The sequence below is a fragment of the Amphiura filiformis genome, chromosome 3 (assembly GCF_039555335.1).
Source record: "Amphiura filiformis chromosome 3, Afil_fr2py, whole genome shotgun sequence".
Lineage (NCBI taxonomy): Eukaryota > Metazoa > Echinodermata > Ophiuroidea > Amphilepidida > Amphiuridae > Amphiura > Amphiura filiformis.
The window spans coordinates 948,084-971,873 of NC_092630.1; the positions used below are offsets into that span (position 1 = coordinate 948,084).

General features: G+C 35.7%; 1 protein-coding gene across 1 annotated transcript; it reads left to right on the plus strand.

Moving 5' to 3' along the window:
- Positions 1-3,592: 3,592 nt before the first annotated feature.
- On the plus strand, positions 3,593-23,440 carry LOC140147829 (protein DD3-3-like). The gene is given in 14 exon segments (XM_072169583.1): positions 3,593-3,783; positions 9,184-9,261; positions 12,460-12,655; positions 13,466-13,648; positions 14,493-14,685; positions 16,725-16,888; positions 17,038-17,112; positions 17,115-17,280; positions 17,919-17,981; positions 18,622-18,779; positions 19,497-19,640; positions 20,769-20,840; positions 21,685-21,856; positions 22,338-23,440. Coding segments are annotated over 14 exon segments (2,013 nt in total). The 5' UTR covers positions 3,593-3,642; the 3' UTR covers positions 22,546-23,440.
- Positions 23,441-23,790: the final 350 nt, after the last annotated feature.

A 23,790-nucleotide genomic window follows, 5' to 3' on the forward strand; every position in this document is an offset into this window, starting at 1 on the left:
CCTGAAACAGATGATGATGATAATGATGAGGAGGAGGAGGAGGAGGAGGAGGAAGAAGAAGAAGAAGAAGAGGAGGAGGAGGAGGAGGAGGACGACGACGACGACGACAAGGAGGACGAGGAGGAAGAGGCAGGTAAATAAGGATAATTATGGGTGGGCAATTTAATTATTTTTTCAGTGCCCTCAAATCAGGGAAAATAATTCTGGGTGGGCTGCTGTAAATGTATACCTGTTTTTTGCACAGAAATCAGCTTAGATTTAAAAAGTGGACTTTATCCCACCTCCACCAGCACTTTTGGCGACAGAATAAAACTTATGGTGCGCATAAAGTGAGCGAAAATTTTGGCATATTGAAGCTAAAATGGCGAAATATGGTGCAAAGTGGAACAAGATCATATGAAGCGTGCAGTAGCAAAATTAATTGGTATGGACCATCCCCTTTATCAATATACATGCTATATTGGGGTTAATATTGAAGTTAATCGGGTAATAATCCTGGTAAATACCTTGAAATGCAAATGAAAGTGCATTTCAAATGATTAATAATTTATACATAAAGTAGAAAAATCACCATTGGTATAAGGGAAGGGTTATTTATTTTAAATAAGTTTTTTAACTTTCACTGATTTATAACTTATCACAGACACACATTATTTACAAATTATGAATACATTTTATTACCTGCTTTGGCTGAGTGGAATTTTCTAAAGTGTTTTGAAATTATTTGATAAGAAATTATGAAAATATGTTTTGTGTAATAAACATGAAGGAGGAGGAGGGAGTGGAAGAGGATATCATCATTCGCTTATCCAAATAACTATGGATACTTGCGATGACGTATGAGTGGTAATAAATTATAATGCAGACGTAAAAAATATGTATTACTCCTGCGTTTGAAATCCAGTTCTTTGGAAAATGGTGAAAAACAAGAGTAAATAATTAGGTATTCATCATTTTTCTTAACATTGCATTTTGTTTGTAGAGTAGAAATTCTTGATTTGACACAAGTTGTCAATAAAAAAATGTTGATTACAAAAGCACGATAGGACCTACGTGCAATTCATCCCATTCACATGTAAATCTGGGATCAGATTTAACAGTTTGGAGAATTTATAGGCACTTAAATTTTACATGATATCGATAATTCATATAGTTAGACCTAAGCTCAGTCCAGAATGTCCATTGTCGGTTACCCCCTGAAGTGAGACAACTAACGTCACTCGTCAAAATTATTTGTAGGCCTATGTAAAAGTCTTTGAATTTGAGAATTTACCATTTTCGTCATCACATGGTCTGAAGTGTATACGTGCGTCAATCAATTATTGGTCAATCATCTTTTGGTCACTAGTTTTGCTAATCATTCTGAAGGGTCTGAAGTTTATTGGGTGCGTCAATCAATCATATTATATTAATTGTATTTCTTTTGATATAAATTGTCATGTTCAGTGATAGGCTAATAATAAACCCAGGTAAAGCTGAAAAGCCTAATTAATAGTTTTACATCACAGGAGAACAATAGGTCTACCAGACAATACACATTAATAGTACTCTAAGATATACGTCAATATTGCGAAGGCAACTGTCATTCACCCTGATTGGTGGAAAGTTCTAAGCCCATTCCTTATATGGTCATAATACCCACTCCTCTTACTCGGTGACTCATGGACCACTTCAGTGCATTGCTTGTACCGGGGTTACGGAACTACTTTTTGGGCAGAGATAACCTTTGACATCTGAAGATAATCAACAGATGAAGAAGAGGAGGATAAGACTTCAACAGGTAGATTTTTCGACACAGAAGTAAATTGTGACCGAGTTGTAGACTTCGTTAGTACAATATATTAATCATAGTCGTATAGCTAGCGAGAAGGAAAAGGTAAGTTGAATTTGTACTGTTGATGAATAAATAAGTCTTTATTATAAAAGCTTTACCTATTTGATATGTCATATGATATACACAGTATGGACGTACATTATAATCAGTGCAGGGCATTGTGAATGTGCAATCTCAGCCGGGAATCTCAAGGACCAATGCTATGAATTCAGTTCGGGTGTCAAAAACATGAAATAGTGAAAAAAGGGTAGCAAAATTGCAACTGCTAATACGCGGAAATGAAATTTAGGGTATGAAATTTGATGCAAGGAATAAAATCCCTGTTTAGGGTGTGAAAACACCTGTTTAGGGTATTGTTTTAGCCAAGGGTTAAATCCTTGTTTAGGGTGCTTTTCAAAAGTTGATTATCGCGGATGGTGAGCTTTGGTGTACAGGCCACAATGGGAGTGAACCCCCCGGGGCGTCATGTCACATAACAGTATCATATTTCAGAGACGTCTCATATAAAATCACATACTCCCTAGTTTCAAAAGTAATTCAAAAGTGCAGTGGGAATAATTTTGTGTATAGGCCTTATCAGGGTTGTAGCTAGCCCAAATTGAGCATGTTGAGTGCCTGCTATAAATTTTACTATCCAATTCATGAATTGGATAGTAAAATTGGGATTTTTTTACTTCAAAACATTTGATTTTGGCCATTGCAATCTAAGTGTGTTCTGGGACCATTTGTCAGAATTTGCACAGATAGATATAATTTATGCACAGGTACCCCCGGTAGATATTTGCTAAACATAGGAAAGCTTATTCTAATACACTCAGCTTCGTTCCGATGTGCTGCATCGAGTGCCCAGGGTCCGACCGTGAGTTCAAGTCCTCAAATGTTCAAAATTTGTAGTTACTACAACTAAGGTTGATATGATGATGATGTGTTCCAACAGCCAACTTCATGCCCGACTTCATGTTTACACCATACTGTGCCAAAATAGAAACTGTGAAGGAATTTAGCAAAAGATAATTGTGAACTATTTATTATTCTGGTAAAAGGGCATTTTCGTGATCCACAGCATGCAAGCATTACCCCCCCATACATTTCTCCAAAAATGTTGAGATTTTTATACCACTACTGGAATCATCTGACTACAAAATGTTTATGTAGAAAATATTTCTTGCAGATTAATTTGTTCAGCAAAAATATCGTCAAATTTGAATTACGTTCTGGTATATCAGAACGAAATTACAACACATTGCCTATGGAGCAGTGTAATACACATAATCATGCATAATTCGCAAAAGCAATATTTTAATCAACTGAAAGCTTTTTTGTGGATATCTACTGAAAAATGTCATTAAAAGGAGGATGCTAGGATCACGAAATGCTTAAATGCAATTTCTTTTCCATATAATTTTTTAAAAAAAAAAAAAAAAGTTTATACTATGGTACTGAAAACCTGGCTACATAATGTAATTGTTTATACAAAAAATGATTTCAGGTTAATTCATTTTGCAAAAATATCTTCAAATTTGTATCTTGTTCTGGTACGCCAGAATGAAATTACCGTACAACATTCGCAGTGGCCTATGGAGTAAATCATGCATAACTTGCAAACACAAAATCTAGTGACCTCACACCCCTACCCCAACCAAACTTGAGTACCACTGTCCACCCCCCCTCCCCTGGACAGGGAGGTATATTTCCTTGGTAAAATAATTGATATACTGAAATAATGATCATACCAAAGCAACTAAAATCATTATGTTTTACTTTGTTTCACAGGTGAAATTTTCACGAAAACCCAACCATAAAGCAAGATGAGGTGTATTTTAGTAGTGCTATCGGCACTGGTGGCTGTCCACGCTGATGTATACATGCATAATCCTAGAGGTTCTAACAACAGACTCAATGAGCAATCAGCGAACAGACAAAATGCTAACAGAGTGTTTGATTCACAGGTAAGAAAATTATATATAATCTTATTCATTTCAGGGACTGCCTTTTGAGGAGAGCAAGTGCAATCGCTCTCTACTGCTCTCATTAAATCTTATATAGGAGAGTGATTTTTAGCTCTCCTTAGTTGACCATTCTCTCCTTACATTCTATTGTAAATGATCTAAACAGCTCCCTTTGAAGGCTCCAGAAGAGTTATTGTATGCTCTCCTGCAAAAGACAGTCCCTGTCAATTTCACTATGTTTTGCAGGGTATTATTTTTTACAGAAGGGCTTATTTTTCTGTACCTTAATTTTTAAGAGAAGTTTATGTTTTTAACAAGTTTGCATGTTTTTCAGTGGGTATTGGGGCTTTTCCCTAGTAACTTCTAAAAGTAAAAGTGCATATTTTTTGGCATATAACAAAAAGTAGGGACTTAATCATTTTTATATACTATTTGTTGAGTCAACCAGTGTTCAGAACTTGATTCACTTTGTCCTAAAGTATAGAAAAGAAAGTATAGGCACATAATGGGGGTTTGTGACTTGTCCCAGATCGGGGGGCACTTGGAGTTTGTTTAGGTTCCAATATTCTTACAAGGGGTTCAAAAAGTGCCTCTTTGCTGAACCAACAATGAGTAAAACTGACCCTTTTTAATACACCACTAAGATTATAAAAGTGATCATAATTGTCACCCCTTCTCTTGGCCGTGTTTATCCATACCAATATAATACTGTTACCTTTTAATGAGCTCTCTTGAAAGTAGGGGAGAGGGGGGTTATACTCAATACAAATGACCATAATTATGTATCACAAACATGGGTCTCATTTTCTGCCATTTGGTATATTAATGACCTGTATCTTTACAATGTAGGCTAATTTTGGTATATGAAAAATAACCAAAATGTTGAAAATTTGCATTAAATTTGACTTGGGTAAAGCAATGCCTGCAATGGGTCAAAATTTCTTGAACAAGTCTCAGCGACACATCCCGACCAAAACAAACTTGAGTACCCCATGGGTTTCTATGTCACTCATCATTTATTGATCTTATTGTCACTTTTTGAACTTCATGTAACAACATCACCACTGACATCATAGTGACATCACTATGACATCACTGTTACATCAGTCAAACTAGGAAATAAGGAAAACTATCAATATGACAGATTCACAATCCTTGTGTCAAGTCATCTGTGTCAAAAGCTTGTTGTTATTCATTGTGAGTTAAACTTCTTAAAGTGGTTTACCTTCAATTGAATGATAATTCAAGGATGTATTGATTGAGGATGGAATTTGTATATAATTGTGGCTACAAGGAAGTACTTTGGATAAAAATATACATTTTGATTTGTCATTGAACACAATAAGTGGTTAATCTGCGGAGGGTTTGATGGAGACTACTCAAATTATATCATTTACCAAATATGGATAGTATAATGTTATTATGATATAGATGGAATTCACTTCCTTGATTTTAATGATTTAAATTATGTTACGAAAAGATCTTTATTACCAAATTTGGTTTGATTATAAAATGTCATTATATTTATGATGTAAGACCAAAATTTCATTTCATAACATAAAAACAATTTTTATGAAAACACAAGTATTTAAAATAAGTATTACTTAGATCATCGAGATAAAATATGCTTAGATAAAACTAAATTATTTTTCCTGGTCTTTTCTTAATTATTATTAAATCTTTTATTAAAAAAAAAAAAGAAAAAAGCGCAGTGATTTATAGTGCGCTATGCACAGGCGACGTTGATCCACAAGCATCAACACACTTTACAGGTAACTAAAGTGTTCTTCTGTTCAGGCAATAATTGTCAGCTCTGGCCTAGTTGTGGGTCAAATAATTGAAAAGTCACCCAAATTTTCTCTTTAAAACCATCAGTTTCTATGGGAAAGGAAACTACTGGACTCTGTAGGAGCCTAATTTGAAAAGTCACCCAATTTTTGTCTCAACCATTGGTTTCTGTGACAGGAATTGTTCAAACGTAGCAGGGAAAATCTTAAAAAGTCACCCAATTGGGCTACCAAATCATGGGTTTGGCAACCCAGTGGTCATGGCTTGATTCGTAACTGATACATCTTCTCATAATACGGCAAACTATCATCAATAACAGGCAGGAGCATTTTGGGCACTTCACTCCGCTCTAGCATCTTATTAGGCGGATGAAAACTTGTGCTGTTGAATGCGGCGCTGTAGAATCCTCCATCAGAAAGATGGTTGTTACCCTTGACTTGCTTTGATGTTATCCATGTATCCATTACATCAGGCCCTGATTCCCAGCCTAGAAGACTTGGGCTGAAAGGGATTCCTGTAAATTAAAAATAAAATTGCTATATTTAACATTGTTATTCTGTTGTGGCTATAAAGGGTAGAAGCTGTTAGAATGGAGATGAATGCATGAAGGAATAAATTTAAGTAATGAATACATTTAAAAATAAATGAAGGAAGGAAGGGAGGGAAGAAGGAATGGGTGAGTATGTGAGTAAATGAATGAATGAACCCTGGTATGAATGAATGACATGATGAAAAATAACAAGAAGTAAGCTACTTAGTTCTGCACTAATGTTTTGAGCCTTTTAATTTTAAATCTTCTGATAAACATTTCACAAGCAAGCTCAGATGTTTTTCTTTAATTTCTTTAACTTGAAAGGGCAAAGCTCTATGTTTTCCATCAAATATTAGGAGTGTATAAAACAGTACATGTACACTACTCAACAAATATAAAATCTTCCAGGGGGGAGTGTGGATTTTAAATGGACTAGCCCCATAAGTCTGATCCTTTTAATTTACTTTGATTAATACATGGATTTTGTATTTAAAAAACAAATATTTACCAATAGCTTGACAATACTGCTTCAATATAGATTCTGGATAATTCTGCAAATCATCAGCATCAATAATAATAGGGTGTGGTTCCCCCGAGTCTATCACATACTCCATAAGTTCAAATAATTTCTGATACCCATGATGCATCGGCTCAGGGAAATCTTTTTGTTCCAATTGCGTGAAGTCTACAGAACAGACACTCTCCGTGATTTTCTTGAGTGATGGAAACGTTTTCTGTGGATGTCTAATCAAGAACGTGTGTTTGTAGCCTTTAGGGAGCATGTGGTATAACCCATTTAGATTATACCCATGATCTTTACAAATGACCATATCTTTGCCCATGTATTCTCCTTCTAGTAACTCCTTGACCCATTGATACGTACTCAAGGCATCATCGTATGCGTTGTAGTTTGTCACGGATGTACCAGCTTGTGTGAATACACTTTGAAACATGTCTTCCACATTATTGTTCTTTAACTTTTTCTCCGGTCCATAGTAGTGGACAGATACGTATGGCTCATTGATGACTTGGAGGTTGAAGTTGCGCACGTAACTAAGACATTTGAGTAATATGGTAGAGAGGGATCGTGGTACGCTCCATAAAAATACTCGCTGCGATGGAGATTTCATATCAGCTGCTTGACTCATCTGGATAAAAAAAAAACACAACAATTACCATTTTAAAAAGAAATTTCTCCCACAAAATTCCACGTATTGGTACCTCCCCATGCCTCTCCCAGAATGGAATGGGCTGGGTAACATCCTGGGGTAACAGATATGGTGCCTCAACCCAAACCACCCTATGGCAAACCCGGGGTGGCAAACCCAGTCTGTAACAAAACTTTTAGTATTAAATTTGCATGATTTACCTTAAACGGGGGGATGTACAAATAATTAACCATAAATAATGTGCCGCAAATATGGGTCATATTTTAAGCTTTAATTTGTATATCAGTGCAGTGACCCTTTTTACTAGTTCACTTTTATTGTATGGATGGTCAGGATACCAACAATTTGTGTTATGTGGTGGAAAATGTAGCCTTTTGGTATAGGTCCAAATTTCCTGACAAATTTATATAGTGATCGATTCCCCTGTCACATTCTCAGTGACTCCTCATACCATACCAAGCTGAGTATGCCCTGAGCCATTCACCATAAACAGTAGGTCCCAGGCAGGAGTAGGTCCAACTAGATAGTAAAAGCTGAGTTAAACGCTAGTAAAGATCATACATACCTTGAGATAAGAAAATGTCAACCCCCGGTGTCAAACCTGCATTTAAAAGATGGAAGATTTTTGTGTGCACTGGCTAGAATTTGAGTCCAATGTAATTTGTGTTGCTCTAGCAGCTTCTATATAGCCATGTGCACAGCTCACATTAATACCTTGGCTGCTTGATCACTTTCCAAACCCCCCAGTAGGGTCAGCAGGGGGTCAGCATGGTGAAGGAATACTAGCTGGTGTTGGCTGCTTTAGATGATCTATATACTTTTGAATGGAAGTTTTATTGTGACATATCAAGGGATATAGTAGTTGTTCAATAAATTATGTCCTTACTTTAGTTCTGCATACATGGTAAGAGTTTGCCTAGCTGTAACAAAGTAAATCAATGAAAAATATAAAGTAAATCAAATATATTGATTTATTTGTTATTTTTACCCGTACGTATGAACTTTTACCTTTTAAAGCTGTGTGCATATTATTCCATCACTGCAGGTACAAGTGCATAGGCTTTAGGACAATTTTCACATCAAATCATTGAAATTGTAAAAGGTGGTGCGTATACAACTTATAGGCACCCCAATCGAGGGGTCATTAATTGCAGCCCAGCCCACTATGTCATAGGTTTACTATATCGACGGTCCATTATGTCATGTAGACCTGTTATTTCGAATTTGAAATAAGGGTTGCTGTACTGAAGGTCCTGTACTGAATAGAAATATTCATAAAAGTCTTCCGAACTATTTGGTCTCAATAAACTTGACTTTTGTACCGGTATTAAATAGTTTTATCATCATGCTGATAAGACATTGTTCAGAAAGAATTTATTTATTGACTCATAGAAAAGGTTGTTTGCTAATTGTTTCAGCCCAAAACAAAAAAATGCTAATCAACACTTAGCATAAGGGGCTGTATAATAATTATCAGCCCCCCTCTCGGCCCGCTAAAAAATCTTTGCCCCCCCCCCCCTTGAACATGCCAAATTTTTGGGATTCCAATTTGCAAACTTTTAAAATGGTCTAGATGTATGTTGCGAGCAGAGCGGGCAGGAAAATTTGCATATTTAAGCGTTTCCGTACTGTTTTCCTAAGCCTTTTTAGAGCGTTTTATTAAAAAGGCTCCCCATGAACGTGTGCCAAAAATTGCTTGCCCCCCCTCTCGGCTTGCCAAAATTGCTTGCCCCCCTTTTGGCTTGCCAAAATTGCTTGCCCCCCAATTTTACCTTCCCCAGGGCTCATAATTATTGCACAGTCCCTAATTCCCCCACACCCCCAAGTTTATGTGAGTGTTTCCCATATTTATTTATATTATAATTATTTGTTTGTTTATTTATTATTTATGTTTTCATTTGATTTATACAGAATAACAATCGAGGTGGTTACAATGTAGGGGATTCAACTGACCAGGCGGCAAATAATGAGGATCAGCAATACAGAATGGTAAGACATTTACTGTAAAAGTGGATATTTTCACGCTACATTTATTTTCGCGCTCTTCTTTTTCCAAGCTGCTCCTGTGAAAATAACATTGCGTGAATATATTCCTTTTGTGTGTAGGTCAATGTAAAGAAACTTGGAATCACAAATTATTTAAAAACAAGGGAAACAGTTCAAAATTGGCAAAACTCAAAAATTTAATCACACAAAAATTTCTACTTTTACAGTAGCAACTTTAAGGTGGCACTTCTTACAGTTTTTCTTTGTCTTTCTTTAAGTTAAACCTTGTTGCCGGAGCTTTTAGGTCCCATCAGAATGGTTATCAAAGACAAAGACATGTTTGTTGTTGGTTCTTCTATTTGGTTTAGATTTGAGTAAACTTCTTTTGAACTATAAAGACCAGCATGCTTAATCTAATTTCAAAGTGGCTTGTGTGTTTTGCACATCTGGACTATGGATGTATCATGGACCTAATATAAGGGTGTGTCCCCTTACAGGCCGACCTATTCTTGTGGTCTTGAATTATGTTAACTCCAAAAACCAAAGCATTTGCGAGAAGCCAATTTATTTCAGTTTTGCATGCAATAATTGAGCTCTTGTTTGAATCAGTGACATATAACTATGGACTAGGGATGAGGCTTTCATGAGAGTTGATAATAATGATTAGATATACATATTGTATGAAAGATTCAGTTTCTAAGACAAACTCAGGTGTTGCTAAAGTATACATTTTACTGTTCAATATGGCTTACCAGCTTGGGGGGGGGGGTCGTGATGGGAGGAGGAGACATTGTTCCTGGCAAAATAGATTTAATGTAATGTTTATCCTGTTAAAGACAAAAAGTCACTTTACATGAACCCAAATAATGTAAAATTACACACACACTTTACTAAAAAGTAATTTTGGTGTGAATCTGACAGCAGGATGACTACCACTCTTCCCCATAGGCACTAATACTGTCTGATGTTTTCCCATCATTTACTCATCATTTCCTGCATATAAGCAAACTTTGTAAATCTGGTATCTTAATGATCAAGCCAATTGGCCACAAAGATATAAATAGTGCAGTGTGATTTCCTACCACAGAAGTGTTAATGATGATGAGATCATGATTGCAGCTTTTGGTTCTGTTTTCGTACATGCGTGCATGTTTTATTTATAGGGCAATCCACAAAAATGGTAACATTTTATTACAGGACTTATACAATTAATTAGTTGCCTAGAATTTAATTTCTTTGTAATCACTATTATGCTGTTATGTACATCTCCTTGCTTTTAACATTTTGATATTATCCTGAAAGAAACATGTTCTTAGCCCTTTCTTATTTTGTCAAATCTGAATTCTGATTTTTTGTGTGTGATGAAATAAGGAAAATAAGTTTTATTTTCCTCATTTTTGCTATTTTGTCCACAAATCCACTTTAAAAATTTGGTATATAAATGGTGTATATTCCTTGTGAAATCAGAATTTGTACTTTTTTTTTATGATGAATGAGTTGCCACTTTTCACTTTTTGCTATTTTGTCCATTTAAAAACATGCTGCTGCTGTGCACTGGTAAGTTTTTGCTCATATGCAAAATAAGTATGGAATGGCCCAAAATGTTTTTTTTTTTTTTCCTCCTCTCAATCTAAACTAACTTTAAAATATAACTATTTGCAAAATTATGTCAAATATCTTCACATCAAAATAATTAAAAACATGAGAAATCAAATTTTGCAAAATGATGAAATTTTGCAATATGATGAAATTTTGCAAAATGATGAAATTTTGCAAAATGATGAAATTTTGCAAAATGATGAAATTTTCCTCTTTGAAAGAAAAACGTATAGAAAAGTGAAGATTACACCAACTAGAAAGATGTGGGAGATGAATAGGTTTTCTGACCTATATTAAAACGATCTCATGACATGATGATGAAAATGTTTCCCAGCTGGGTAATAACAAATCAAACACCAAATAAAGAAATTCAAATAGTCATTAGGTGAATAATTTACATAGCATCTACAAGCTACAAGGAAGTTAAATAACTAAAACAAATAAGTTTTTCATTTATATTTAGTTGTCAATGCTTAATTACACTTTTAATGCACAATTGTCATTAAGGAACAAGTTTTGCAACCTGCCAGATGTGGTTTCGTTTCTTCTCTTCTCTTCTCTTCTCTTCTCTTCTCTTCTCTTCTCTTCTCTTCTCTTCTCTTCTCTTCTCTTCTCTTCTCTTCTCTCTCTCCTCCTCTCTCTCCTCTCCTCTCCTCTCCTCTCCTCTCCCTCCTCTCCTCTCCTCTCTCTCTCTCTCCTCTCCTCTCCTCTCCTCTCCTCTCCTCTCCTCTCTTCTCTTCTCTTCTCTTCTCTTCTCTTCTCTTCTCTTCTCTTCTCTTTTCTTCTCTTCTCTTCTCTTCTCTTCTCTTCTCTTCTCTTCTCTTCTCTTCTCTTCTCTTCTCTTCTATCCTCTCCTCTCCTCTCCTCTCCTCTCCTCTCCTCTCCTCTCCTCTCCTCTCCTCTCCCTATCTTCTCTTCTCTTCTCTTCTCTTCTCTTCTCTTCTCTTCTCTTCTCTTCTCTTCTCTTCTCTTCTCTTCTCTTCTCTTCTCTTCTCTTCTCTTCTTCTCTTCTCCTTTCTTCTCCTTTCTTCTCTTTTCTTCTCTTCTCTTCTCTTCTCTTCTCTTACTCTACTCTACTCTACTCTACTCTACTCTACTCTACTCTACTCTACTCTACTCTACTCTACTCTACTCTACTTTTTCTTTCTTTCTTTCTTTCTTTCTTTCTTTCTTTCTTTCTTTCTTTCTTTCTTTCTTTCTTTCTTTCTTTCTTTCTTTCTTTCTTTCTTTCTTTCATATGTTCTTTCTTTCATTCATACATTCTTCCTTCTATTCTTACTTGCTTCCCTGTTTCCTTCCTTTCTTCCTTCCTTCCTTCTTTCCTTCATTATTCCATTCTTCAGTAGAATAAGCTCAGATTTGGTAAAATATTTACATCCTAAATTCTTATCCATCAATAGAGAAAAACATAATTTTGTTTGGGAGTCTTTAGTGGTAAATGCCTAAATTTTTCGTACATGTGCATAACATTACTTTATATCAGTTATGCCAGTACTGACTGGAACAAAACGACATAAATGGGAATTTAGAGGTCATCCATTCCAAACATATATACTGGTAATGGTAGTTTTATGAGATTTGTTTTTCTTTAATTCTTTATAGAAATACTTCATGAGCAGTAACATCAAACAGTTTACCGATGAAGCCGGTGAGCTGACAGGAGAAGGCGTGTCCGAGATGATGGTAGAATGGACCAATCAGCATGGATGCGGGGGTAGCGAAGACGCAGATCCACATAAACTCAATTGTAACATTGTCATCCAGTACATGTGTCAAGAAGATGTTGACAGTGCTACAGGTTAGTTGTATGAGTACTATCTGCTGATTGGTTACAAGAAGACTGTAATGATTTTTTGAGCCAATCAGCAACATGGTAAGAATGGCGGTATGTGTGGGACTGAAGAGAATAAATTTTTAGAAGCTGTATTTTAATTGGGTCACCCAGATAAATATGTCATGTAATTAACCAATCATGGGCACTGTAAGAAATGTAAATTTTGAAATGGTTTGTAAAATATTTTACAAGAATTTTCCAAATGTTTTAATAACATTATAAGGGCAGGTTATAAAAACATACAGGAATGTTTTGTAATATTGACATTTTATTATGGTAAAAACAATTTTGAAAATATATGTTTTGTCAACCCTGGTGGACTCGGAAGTACACCTGTGGCCTGAGTGACTGAATTGTGTCAAAAATAGGCTTTTCAGAAAACTCCAGGAGCTTAAGCGTCAAAGCCACCCCTTCTGGACCTAATTTCAAAAGAATTTTACATTCTGTAAAAGCAAAAGGCTCTAATTTTGACAAAAATTCAGTAAAAAATCATGCAAAAGTGGAAATGGTAAAAACAGGGTAACAATATCCAAGAAGGTTCAGATTAGAAAGAAAAAATAACAAAGGGAGATTTCCTTTTCTTTTAAATTGTTTAAAATAGCACTAGCAAGTCCATTTTAGGGGGTGAAGTGAAAGTCCACTTTTTGAATGCAAGTAATCATCTGGGGGTGGGGAAGGTCCTCATTTTGAAAATTCCTCACCCTTGTAAAAATCCTGCCCCTGGTCTAAATGTAATATTTATGACTCTTTTCATGTCCATCCGCTCATGTGTAGGTGATCAAGACACCCTTAGGAATGGAGCGAATACACAGACACAAAATCATAATCGCATTCAGAACCTTGACGAAAGCCAAAATACAGCACAGAATCGCAAGGATAATGCTGTACAGCAAAACAGAGTTCTACAGGAGAACTGGGATTGGTATGATAAGTGTTACAACAGGGAAAGGAATGCAGGTAAGTTAATTAGGCTATTCCAGTTAAAATCCACACTACCCCTGTGGAAGACGTTGGAAATATCTTCTACAGGGGGAGTAGGTTTTTAAAATGTAATTGGTCAGAGTTAATCATTTTGAAACCCATACTCCCCCTGTATTATAGCATTACCTATATCTGCACAACTGGAGTGAGTATTTCAAATAGAAGTTACTCAATTGTATATATTGTATTCAAAGCTTATACTCCCTCTGTGGGAGACTTAAGCTAAATCTTGCACAGGGGTAGTGTAGATTTTAAATTGAATAGCCTATTGGAGAAGTCAGAGATTATAAACATGGATGGCAGGGGGGTATCATTCACATATCTGATTATCTAGGGTATAACCAGGGAGGTACTGAAGTTTGGTTTGGGTAGGTATCATACTGCTGACAATTTGAAAGTGGATTCACCTATATATATATATAATTTATATATATATACATCAATTTTTCAAGAAAGTTTGACCCATTGCTACACCAAAGGTCTAATGCAAATTGCTAAAATTGTTGGCAAATTTCAAACATTGTGGCTAGTCAAAATTGGTTATTTTTCGGGAGAAAATGGGAAAATTTGTTTTAAAAAATGACCCATCAATATACCAAAATTGGCCTAGGGGACATTGATATACCAAATGCCTGAAATTGAGACCCATATTTTGACAGTACATCCTCTATGGTCATTTGTACTGAGTACCAAATTACCCCAGTGGACGGTGGCTCAAAACTGGACAGAAAGGATAAAAACTACTTTGCTCAAAGTCTTCTTTTCTTCTTTCTTCTCATATTTGTCAGGTGATGAAAATATTTGATTTTTTTTTCTTCAGGACTCTTCACAGCTGACCAAAACTTAAATGAAAACAACGGCAATGGATACAGCTCAGCGATCTATACTCGTCAAAATCCAAATGGGAACCGACGTGGATATGAGTGTCCTGAAGAACGTGACTATTATCCTTATTGGCATCCCTCCCCATGGGTAGATGCTGTAGTCATGGTTAATGATCTGTCTGAGTGCAAGTAAGTGTCAAATGTATAAAATAAGTTGTCATTCTAATAGTCATTTTGAATTGAAGGAGTATTTCTAACATCCTCTTTTTGTGGTATGTTTCAGTAGATATCCACAGAAAAAGCTTATTCCCAAAATGTCACTCGATTTTGATTTTTGCGTTAGCGAAGTTATGCATGATCGCATGATTATGCGTATATCATGGGCTCCATATTTAGGTCACTGTGTTAATAATTCTGTTTTGTTAACAGAATATAAATACAAATTAGTAGGTGATATATTTTTGCCAAGCGAATGAATCTGGAAGAATTTTTAGCATGCACACAAACATTATGTAGCCAGAAGTTTCCAATGGTATAAAAATCTCAACCTTTTTGTCTCAAAATTACTCTTTTTACATAACCATGAAAATTAAATGAATATACCTTACTGACGCTGAGTATAGTCCCACCCCGTTTTTGGGTGAACATTTTTCAAAATTGGGGGTGGGACTATACTCAATAAAAAAAAAAAAAAAAATCTTTTTTTTTTATCTTTTTTAAAGTTTTTATTTTTCGGTTTTGTAGTGTCCCTGGACCTAGACCTAAATGCTAGGATCATTCATGGTTGACCTAAAAAGAAAGAAAAAAAAAATCAAGATGTTTTGTATTTTTAATATGAAAATTGATCATTTGTATTCATGTCATACTCTATTAATGATTTCAAAATGCATTAAATTTGAATGCATTTTGAAATCATTAATAGAGTATGACATGAATACAAATGATCAATTTTCATATTAAAAATACAAAACATCTTGAAATTTTTTTTTTTTTTAATTTCTGAAATTTTTCGAAAATTTGGGGGTGGGACTTTACTCGAAAGTGGGACTATACTCGCGTCAGTACGGTAATTATTCTGATGGTTGGATTGCTAGTTTTGTGTTAGCTTGGATCTTGGCCAAAAAATGAGATGACTAAACAAATGAAATTTCATATCAAAACATTTTGTTCAAGGTTCCTGTGTGAAAATGTTAATGGTTTTCTCAATGATTTTGATGGTTGCAGTTCATATAGATACTTTCCCTTTCAGTAACATGCAATTGAATATAGGGTTTCACATTTTTTTGCACTACTGTTTTAGTCCTTTCATCAATAATATTGCTCAGAAGAACAAAATACTGAATGAGAATTTGATAGACTTGTCCTTCACATTAAAAATAATTATATTTTTTCACATTTTCCTGAATTACTGAACCGTACATTAAAGGGCTATTCCAGTTGAAATCCATACACCCCCTATGGAAGACATAACCTTAATCTTCCACACAGGGGTGTGAAATTCAAATGGGGTTACCTGAATGGGTGACTCCATTTGAAATCTACACCCCCTGTGTAAAGAGGTTAAGGTCATGTTTTCCATAGGGAGTGTATGGATTTCACCTGGAATAGCTCTTTTCTTATAGTGTGGAAGACATTATCCTTAATTAATCTTCCACACAGGGAGTGTGAGCGAAATCAACATTCCTTTTGTGGAAGATTAAGGACGGTTATGTCTTCCATAGGGGGTGTATGGATTTCAACCGGAATAGCCCAGCGTTGTTCTTTGTATTTAGTATACTGATGATTAGTATTGTGTTGCTGTAACATGGTTGAGCGGATTAATAAAAAACACATAATAAAGTTAAGGTTGAATCGTTTTATGCCAGGGTTATGTTTTTCAGGTCATTTACACATACAAATTAAAAAACAATTTTGCACAGTCATCTGGTGTTTTGTGTTCTTGGGGAAAAAGTCAACTCTTCAACAACTTGTTTGCTTTTTAAAATATTTAATATCAGGTCTTCATTTATCTGATTTAGGAATAGAAATTTGAAATCTCAAAGACAATTAAAATTAACAAGTCATAATAGATAGGATATCTACATGTATAGTCCTAAAATATACAAGTAATATAATCTGGCAATTTGTTCCACTTAATCTTTAAAATTAATATCTTAATATTAATATACAAAATTATGTAAATTATTTTATGTAAATTTTATTTTTTGGGTTTTTGTTTCTGATTCCAGCTACTACCGAAATGAAAGCTACAACGTCAAGGAAAAGTATGAATGTGTAGAATATTACGATAATGGTGATCGTAAGCACTGGTCTCGTTGGAATAATGAGGAAGACTGCACTGACAATGATGGCGACTGGCTAGCATTCACTAATTATCTGGAAAAACACCCAGGTAAGAATGACTTGGGAGTCGAGAACGTATAAATGTTAGTGCATTTGCTTGAAAATTAACCTATATTGTTTGTTTAATTATAAAAGAAACAAATTAAACACAACAAATGATCACAAAACCAAATTTCAACACTTTTTTTTACATAACAGATGACTTGAATGAGGCTCAGTGTGCAGCAGCATCAGGCGATGGTAACACATACGTATGGGGTATTGCTGAAGGTGAGCAAGACCGTCATGTCTACTAGCATTGGACCCCCCGGATTGTATGCAAGCACCATGGACCAGAGTCAATCATAATGGTAATGCAAGAGGTGGAGAGGCTAGCAGATATACAATGACATTACCAAACTTTCCATCTGGAAATCAGATGAGATGTGTCACGAGGCTGAGGTAAATAAAAATTCCTTTAAAAAGGAATGGGGTCCAGTGGCAGCTTTGGTGTGATGGGCTGAAATGTAAACGTTTTGATAAAAGTTTCTTCTTTAAGGCAATTGTAATAAAAAAGGTTTATTCTTCAGACTATTCATTTAGGGGAGGTCCAATATGTGTCTGTGCCCCTGTGGTGTTTTTTTTTTTTTTAGGGTGGGGGGGATGCATTTTTTACTGAGTCAAGTAGGGTAGGTTGAAAAGGGTAGGACAAGTGAATTTGGGCACACATTTTAGGGTACCTTTTCAATATTAAATTGCATGGTTATAAAAGTACAAAATGTGCAAACATTCCTGCTCCTTGACTTGCATCACATGATTATAAAAATGTTGGAATGTATGATGTTTCCAATAGTGTGTAGTAGTATGGGTGAAAGTGGTGGGCAAGATTTTTGTGCATGCTGAAAAGAGAGGACGGGGGAAGGGATTTTTTATCAAGCGAAAAGGAGATGCAAGCTACTTTTGCTATACCATTTTGATATCCCTCAGGAATAATGTGATCATAATTAATAATAATAAATACTTTTTATGAACTGAATATGGAGAAATCTAAACTGCATTATTAATGCATTGTTTCATACCTTAACCTTTTGTTTTTACAGATACAATATAACTACTGATGATTATGACCCACTCACCACAGATTCAAGTCAGAACCAAGACATGTAAGTAAATCCTACATACTGTTTGCGATTATCAACGTTATATGGTTGGAAACCTTTAGCAATATTGAGACAAATAATTGTGATTTGTGGTCTGCATGTGTAGTGTGTTAAAAGCTGGGGGAGTTACAAGGAGTGCTTCTGTATCCCCAAATGGCAAAATGTCAAAATCAAAGGTTGTAAAAAGGCTACTTTTGTGACAAAGAGAACAGGATTCAAGTGTTTACAACAAGTCCCAGCATATTGTCAATACTCAGTGAGATCTCTAACAGATTGGACCAGTCTCGGAATCAGCGCTCAATGGACTTTCGCGTTCACTTATAATACTGAGTATATTTCTATATTGCTGCATGGTTGACTGTGGTGGGTGTAATTAGTGGGGCCGATTTGTGGATGAAGAGGAATGGGTTTTTGGCATTGAAGAAAATAAGGGGGGGGGGTAGAGGACTTTGGCATTTTTTTCATAGGGCATTATGTAATTATTTATTGTTACATTATCCAGAGATGGAACCGAACCGAGACTGGGGGCCAGTCTAGTATACAGCAAGTCAACCAAGTGGTATTTTTTCAATTTTTGAACATTTCCAAAAAAACTTTGTACCATCATATTATTAACATAATGTGCTTTTTGTTGATCTTATAGTGCCACTGGTGTCCAGTCTCCTGTTCAGCAGAATCCCTATGTTGATGTAGCAGCAGACCACCAACCTCTTAGATTAGCCATCAATACAGCGCAATTTGGAAGGACCTTCCAAGATAGATCACATCTTTTTAAGCTGATGCCAAGACCTGAATCAGCAGGTGAGTTTGTAATATGCTAGGGTTGGATCCGGGGGCTTCTCTCCAAAAAGTACATAGAAAATCTGTGATTTTGTGCCCCTTACTTGCAACATTTTCCAATTCTGAAACCCCCTCTTGCTCCTCTCAACCCCAAAATGGCCACCATGAAAAAATAGGGGTTGACCAATTTGGGTGAACAAAGTGAGGCATATTTGTTTTTAGTGACTGCCTCCCTTTCATAAACATGGATCTGCACCTGATAATTATGCACTGGTAGATTCAGAATTTGACAAATTGTAAAATTTACAGGAATCTGAGCATGTATACTAGACCCACCTAAAATGGTCTAATTTTGTATGATTTACGCAGATTTATGCAAGAATTGTTAAACTGAGATAGGCCTATAGCCAAAATTTGAGAGCCAAAAAAAAATTAAATGTACATATCAGAAAATTTTGCACTGTGAAAATTCTTTAGTTTGCAACCAAGTATGCTAGGGTTAACAGAATTTCAGCAATTGTATACTAATTGGTCAACAGCAAGTTGATGATAGTATATGGTAACTTAATTTTCAAAATTGGCTCCTTCGGCCGGGTTGGGTCATATTGTGCAACACATTAATATGAAGCTAGCTTACTTCTAATTTTTCTCTACAGATAAAATGGTAAAAATGTGAAGCTCTGTAATCACCATGAGCAAATTTTAAAACTGTAAAACAAAATTTTTATTTTTAAACAGAAATGGAAGCAGCTCGTATATTTAACCTGAATGTCCGAGGCAAGCGAGGTAACATCGTGCAGACATACCCAGCAGTAGAGTATGACTTTATACCAAATGATCTCAACATTACAGCAGGAGACTTAGTACACATGCAGTGGACAGGTAAGGACAATACCGGGCTATTCCATTTAAAATCAACACTACCCCTGTAGTAGATTTAGCTAAAGTCTTCCACAGAGGGAGTGGAAGTTTTGAATAGAATGGTCAATTTGGTAACTTCCATTTGAAATACTCACTCCAGTTGTGGAAGCCGCAATACAGGGGGAGTATGAGTTTCAAAATGATTAACCCTGACCAGTTACATTTGAAAAACATACTCCCCTTGTGGAAGATGTTTCTAAAATCATCCACAGGGGTAGTGTAAATTTTAGTTGAAATAGCCATGGAATCAGCCATTATTTAAATTCCATCATCTTTATTCAAGCAATTTAAACATACAAATTTAAAAGAATAAAGAAACCAACAAACATCCAAGACAACTGGGTCCTTTACTGACCACCAGGCATGGCGTGAACGAAATACATATTACAAATATACACAATTCTTAAAACACCAAAAAAAAATATTAACATTTTTTTTTTTTAAAGTTTATTATGTTTATAGTTATACTACTTGACATAGATTGCTACTTGATATAGGAGCTAAAGTTTGTCCGTATTATAATAGGCAAAAATTATTTGGCTTTTGTTACTGCATGCGTCAATAAAGTCCCAACTTATGCCTACATCAATTCATATAAGCGTGCGCGAGTCATGCATTACGTAACGCACAACTAGCGTAAGCACTGCGCCCAACTGCGTGCACGCCATTCTATTATGAATACACGTTGTTATGAGTCTTATTTTTTCCGCCTTTTATAAACCGAACAAACTTTAGACTCAGAGGTTAGATCTGTGTTATCTTTGATTGATGTTGAATGGGGTATTCTATATTTCCCCTGTGGAAGATTTAGCTTAAGGAAAAAAAAAAAGATGTTTGCTTGCCCTCAACTGACTGACCCTAATTTTGGAAATCAGAAAAAAGTGTTTTTTTTTTCTATTTACTGTACAAAAGAATACCGACCCTATTTTTGGAAATTCCTGAAAAAGTTTTTTGCATTCTGAAGATGTGAAAAAATGTATTTGAGAGCTTGTGTTCAACATTTTAGTTGTTTTGTAATGTTAGCCGATTCATTTTGACACCAAGATATAATATTTTATTATCTACCTGTTACATCTCGTTTCATTTCAGGATCTAACACACATAACAATGGTAACCCAGGGGGTGACGGGCAGACAGGTGACGCAGGAGAAGGAAGAGGAGGTAAGGTCATTGTACTCTGTATTCAATAAGAAAATTTTGAAAATTTTGAAAATCGGTCTTAAACTGTCATTAATCTCACTATACACTACAGTATGCCTATATTTAATAAAAGCTTGTGGATTCTGTTTTATCTGGAGTGGGAATGTGGTCCCATTATACTCAAATGATTTCACCTGTTGCACATTCGACTTTCACTGTCACCAAAAAGCACAGAGCCACAGTACCATTGGAGCTCTTGTTGTATATTTGTGGGTATGCAATCTATGCATTGCTCATCTCTGAGCTTTGAAAGCAACTCTTTGCATCTCATTTAATAAACGTTTGAGTGAAAACTGCAGGAAAGCACTTAACACAAATGACCAATATGGGTATGTTCCTCTGGAAAGACCCATATTTTGGACTGGGCAGCTCCAAAATTAAGACCCCTGAATTTGACCAAATAGAGCACTGAAAGACCATTGATTTTGATTTTCTATGCAATTTTTAACTAGAAAGGCAAAAAAGACCCTTGATTTGGAAGCTTTGCAGCTCCTAAAGACCCCTGTTACCGATCACCTTCCCCATCCACCATCTCCAACTCTGAGGGGAACATAACCTGGGGAACATACCTTCTAACAAATTGATGATGTGCCCCTCCTGGGTGAAAACACCCCTTTCTGTCCAATTTGAATGTTTTGTCACTTTTGGCTTATGATCTTGCTATCAGCAGTAGATAGCACACACATCCTTTATGGCAGAAATCTGTACCGAGATGCATCAGGCACACCTGTATGTCTGTAAGTGAATTCATTAACTCTGTAACACATTTAGATGACTTGATTTCATTATCTCTTTTCCTATTCAGGTACAGACCGTAGTAACATCGTGCAGGTAATGAGCCGTAACGACAACTACCCTATCCCTATTGAGAACTCTGATATGTGGAATAATGCCGAGGTCATGTGGATGTACAATGGCGATACTAATATTGATGCCATGGATCTGGCTGTCAATGTGGCTAGCTCAGGATATTATGAGTAAGTTGCATCATTCTATTCTATTCATCATGTGGTTTTTTTACCCAATATGAGTAAATGATGGCAATTGTCATTGTGATCTGGGGAACAAAACAGTATTCAATCAATTTCATAGTATCAAAGAAATTTGCCCCCCTTTCAACCTGCAAAAATTTGCTTGTTCTCCCCTTTCAACCTGCAAGAAATGTTTATACTTGCCCCCCCCCCTTTTGGCCTGCCAAAAATTCTTTGCCCCCTCTATAATTCAACACCCTGGGGTAACATAATTATTGCACTACCCCTTGATTGGCTGGTTTTTGATTGGTTGATTGATTTATTGATCCAATCAACTTGATTGATCAATCATCAATTGACTGTCAATTATCAATCAGTTGATCAATCAAAAAAATATTCAATCAATTGGTTTAATCAATTAAAATGATACATGTGTGATTTGATTGACTAGGTGATTAATTAATCAATTTATTCTTTTTGGTTTCAGGTGCTTGGAAGCAGCTACTTGCGCTGGCGAATCAGCAGAAAACAAGAATCAACTCAATAACCAGTTAGACAACGCACCAAGCATCATACGAGGGCGCCTTTGTCAAATTTGCTCAAGCGAGTTCCATTACATCGGATCCCGTAATAATAACTTCTCTAACAGGAGCCAAAAGGGTAGCATCAGAATCACGCCAAATCAGAATAAGTGATTTTCATCTTGTGTAATTGTAGATTTACGTACTGTATTATTTATCATGAACTATAACATGTTGGATTAATTGCCATATTTCCGGCCCTATTTATACTCTGTGTACGTACCTCTTACTTATAGAATAGAAGAATGCCTTTTTGGGAAAAGCAATTTACACACAAATGCTACAAAATATCATTATGCTTGATGGAATAAGTTTTATATGTCATCTAACTCTTGTCAGGGACAAGTTGCACGTGCGCAAAGGGGGATGGGTGGCAGGGGGCCACTTTTGTTGGTTATTCGGGAGATTCTGGGGAAAAACATCAAAATTTGCCCCTAATCAGACTCCATTCGGGGGAACTGAACAACCTGCCCCCCCCCCACTTTCAATGTGCTGCGCACGCCACTGTCAGGGACTGTCTTTTGGAATTTGCAGGAGAGTATTAAATTGCTGGAGCCTTCAAGGAGAGCTGTTTAGAGCATTTACAATAGAATGTAAGGAGAGAATGGTCAACCAAGGAGAGCTAAAAATCACTCTCCCATATCAGATTTAAGGAGAGCAGTAGAGATTGCTCTCACTCTCCTCAAAAGGCAGTCCCTGGCTTGTAAAACTATTTATTACAGTGATACTCAAGTGACTAAAGTATTACGGAAACCAGCCAAAGAACTGCCAGTATTTTTAAAACTATAGTTAACTTAAGAGGGGATTTATAACTATGAGTTTAATTGATTATATTGTTTTACCTATCAAAATAGACTAGAGTCAGGACTTGTTGTCATCTTTGTTTAAAGCCAAAAAAAATAGTTTTTCTCAAAGCAGCCATGTACATTTGTATTACAGTGCTTTATTTGTCTTGGAGAAATTTACAAAGTTAAGTTTTTTGCCTGCAATTTTTTTGGGGGACACTTTGACCTCTGACATAGCGGGGAAATTGCTCTTAAATTATTATTCATTTAGTTATTATAATAATAATGTTATCATTTAAAATATTTAAATAATTAATTGATATAATAAACCTGTTTTTTGAATTTGTTTTTATTCTAGTAAAGCTTTTTAAATTATATTTTGTACGCACAAAAACCAATTTTTCTGAATTTTCCTACCAGGTCAGAGGGCAATGTGTCCTAAAAATGCAAAAACTGTCCCACAATGCATTGCAAACCTCAAATGCTGATTTGGCTTATTGTGTGAACAATTTAAATTAGTGCAAATATTTCAATATGTGTATAAGAATATGTTTTGAAAGCTAGAGTATCTCAA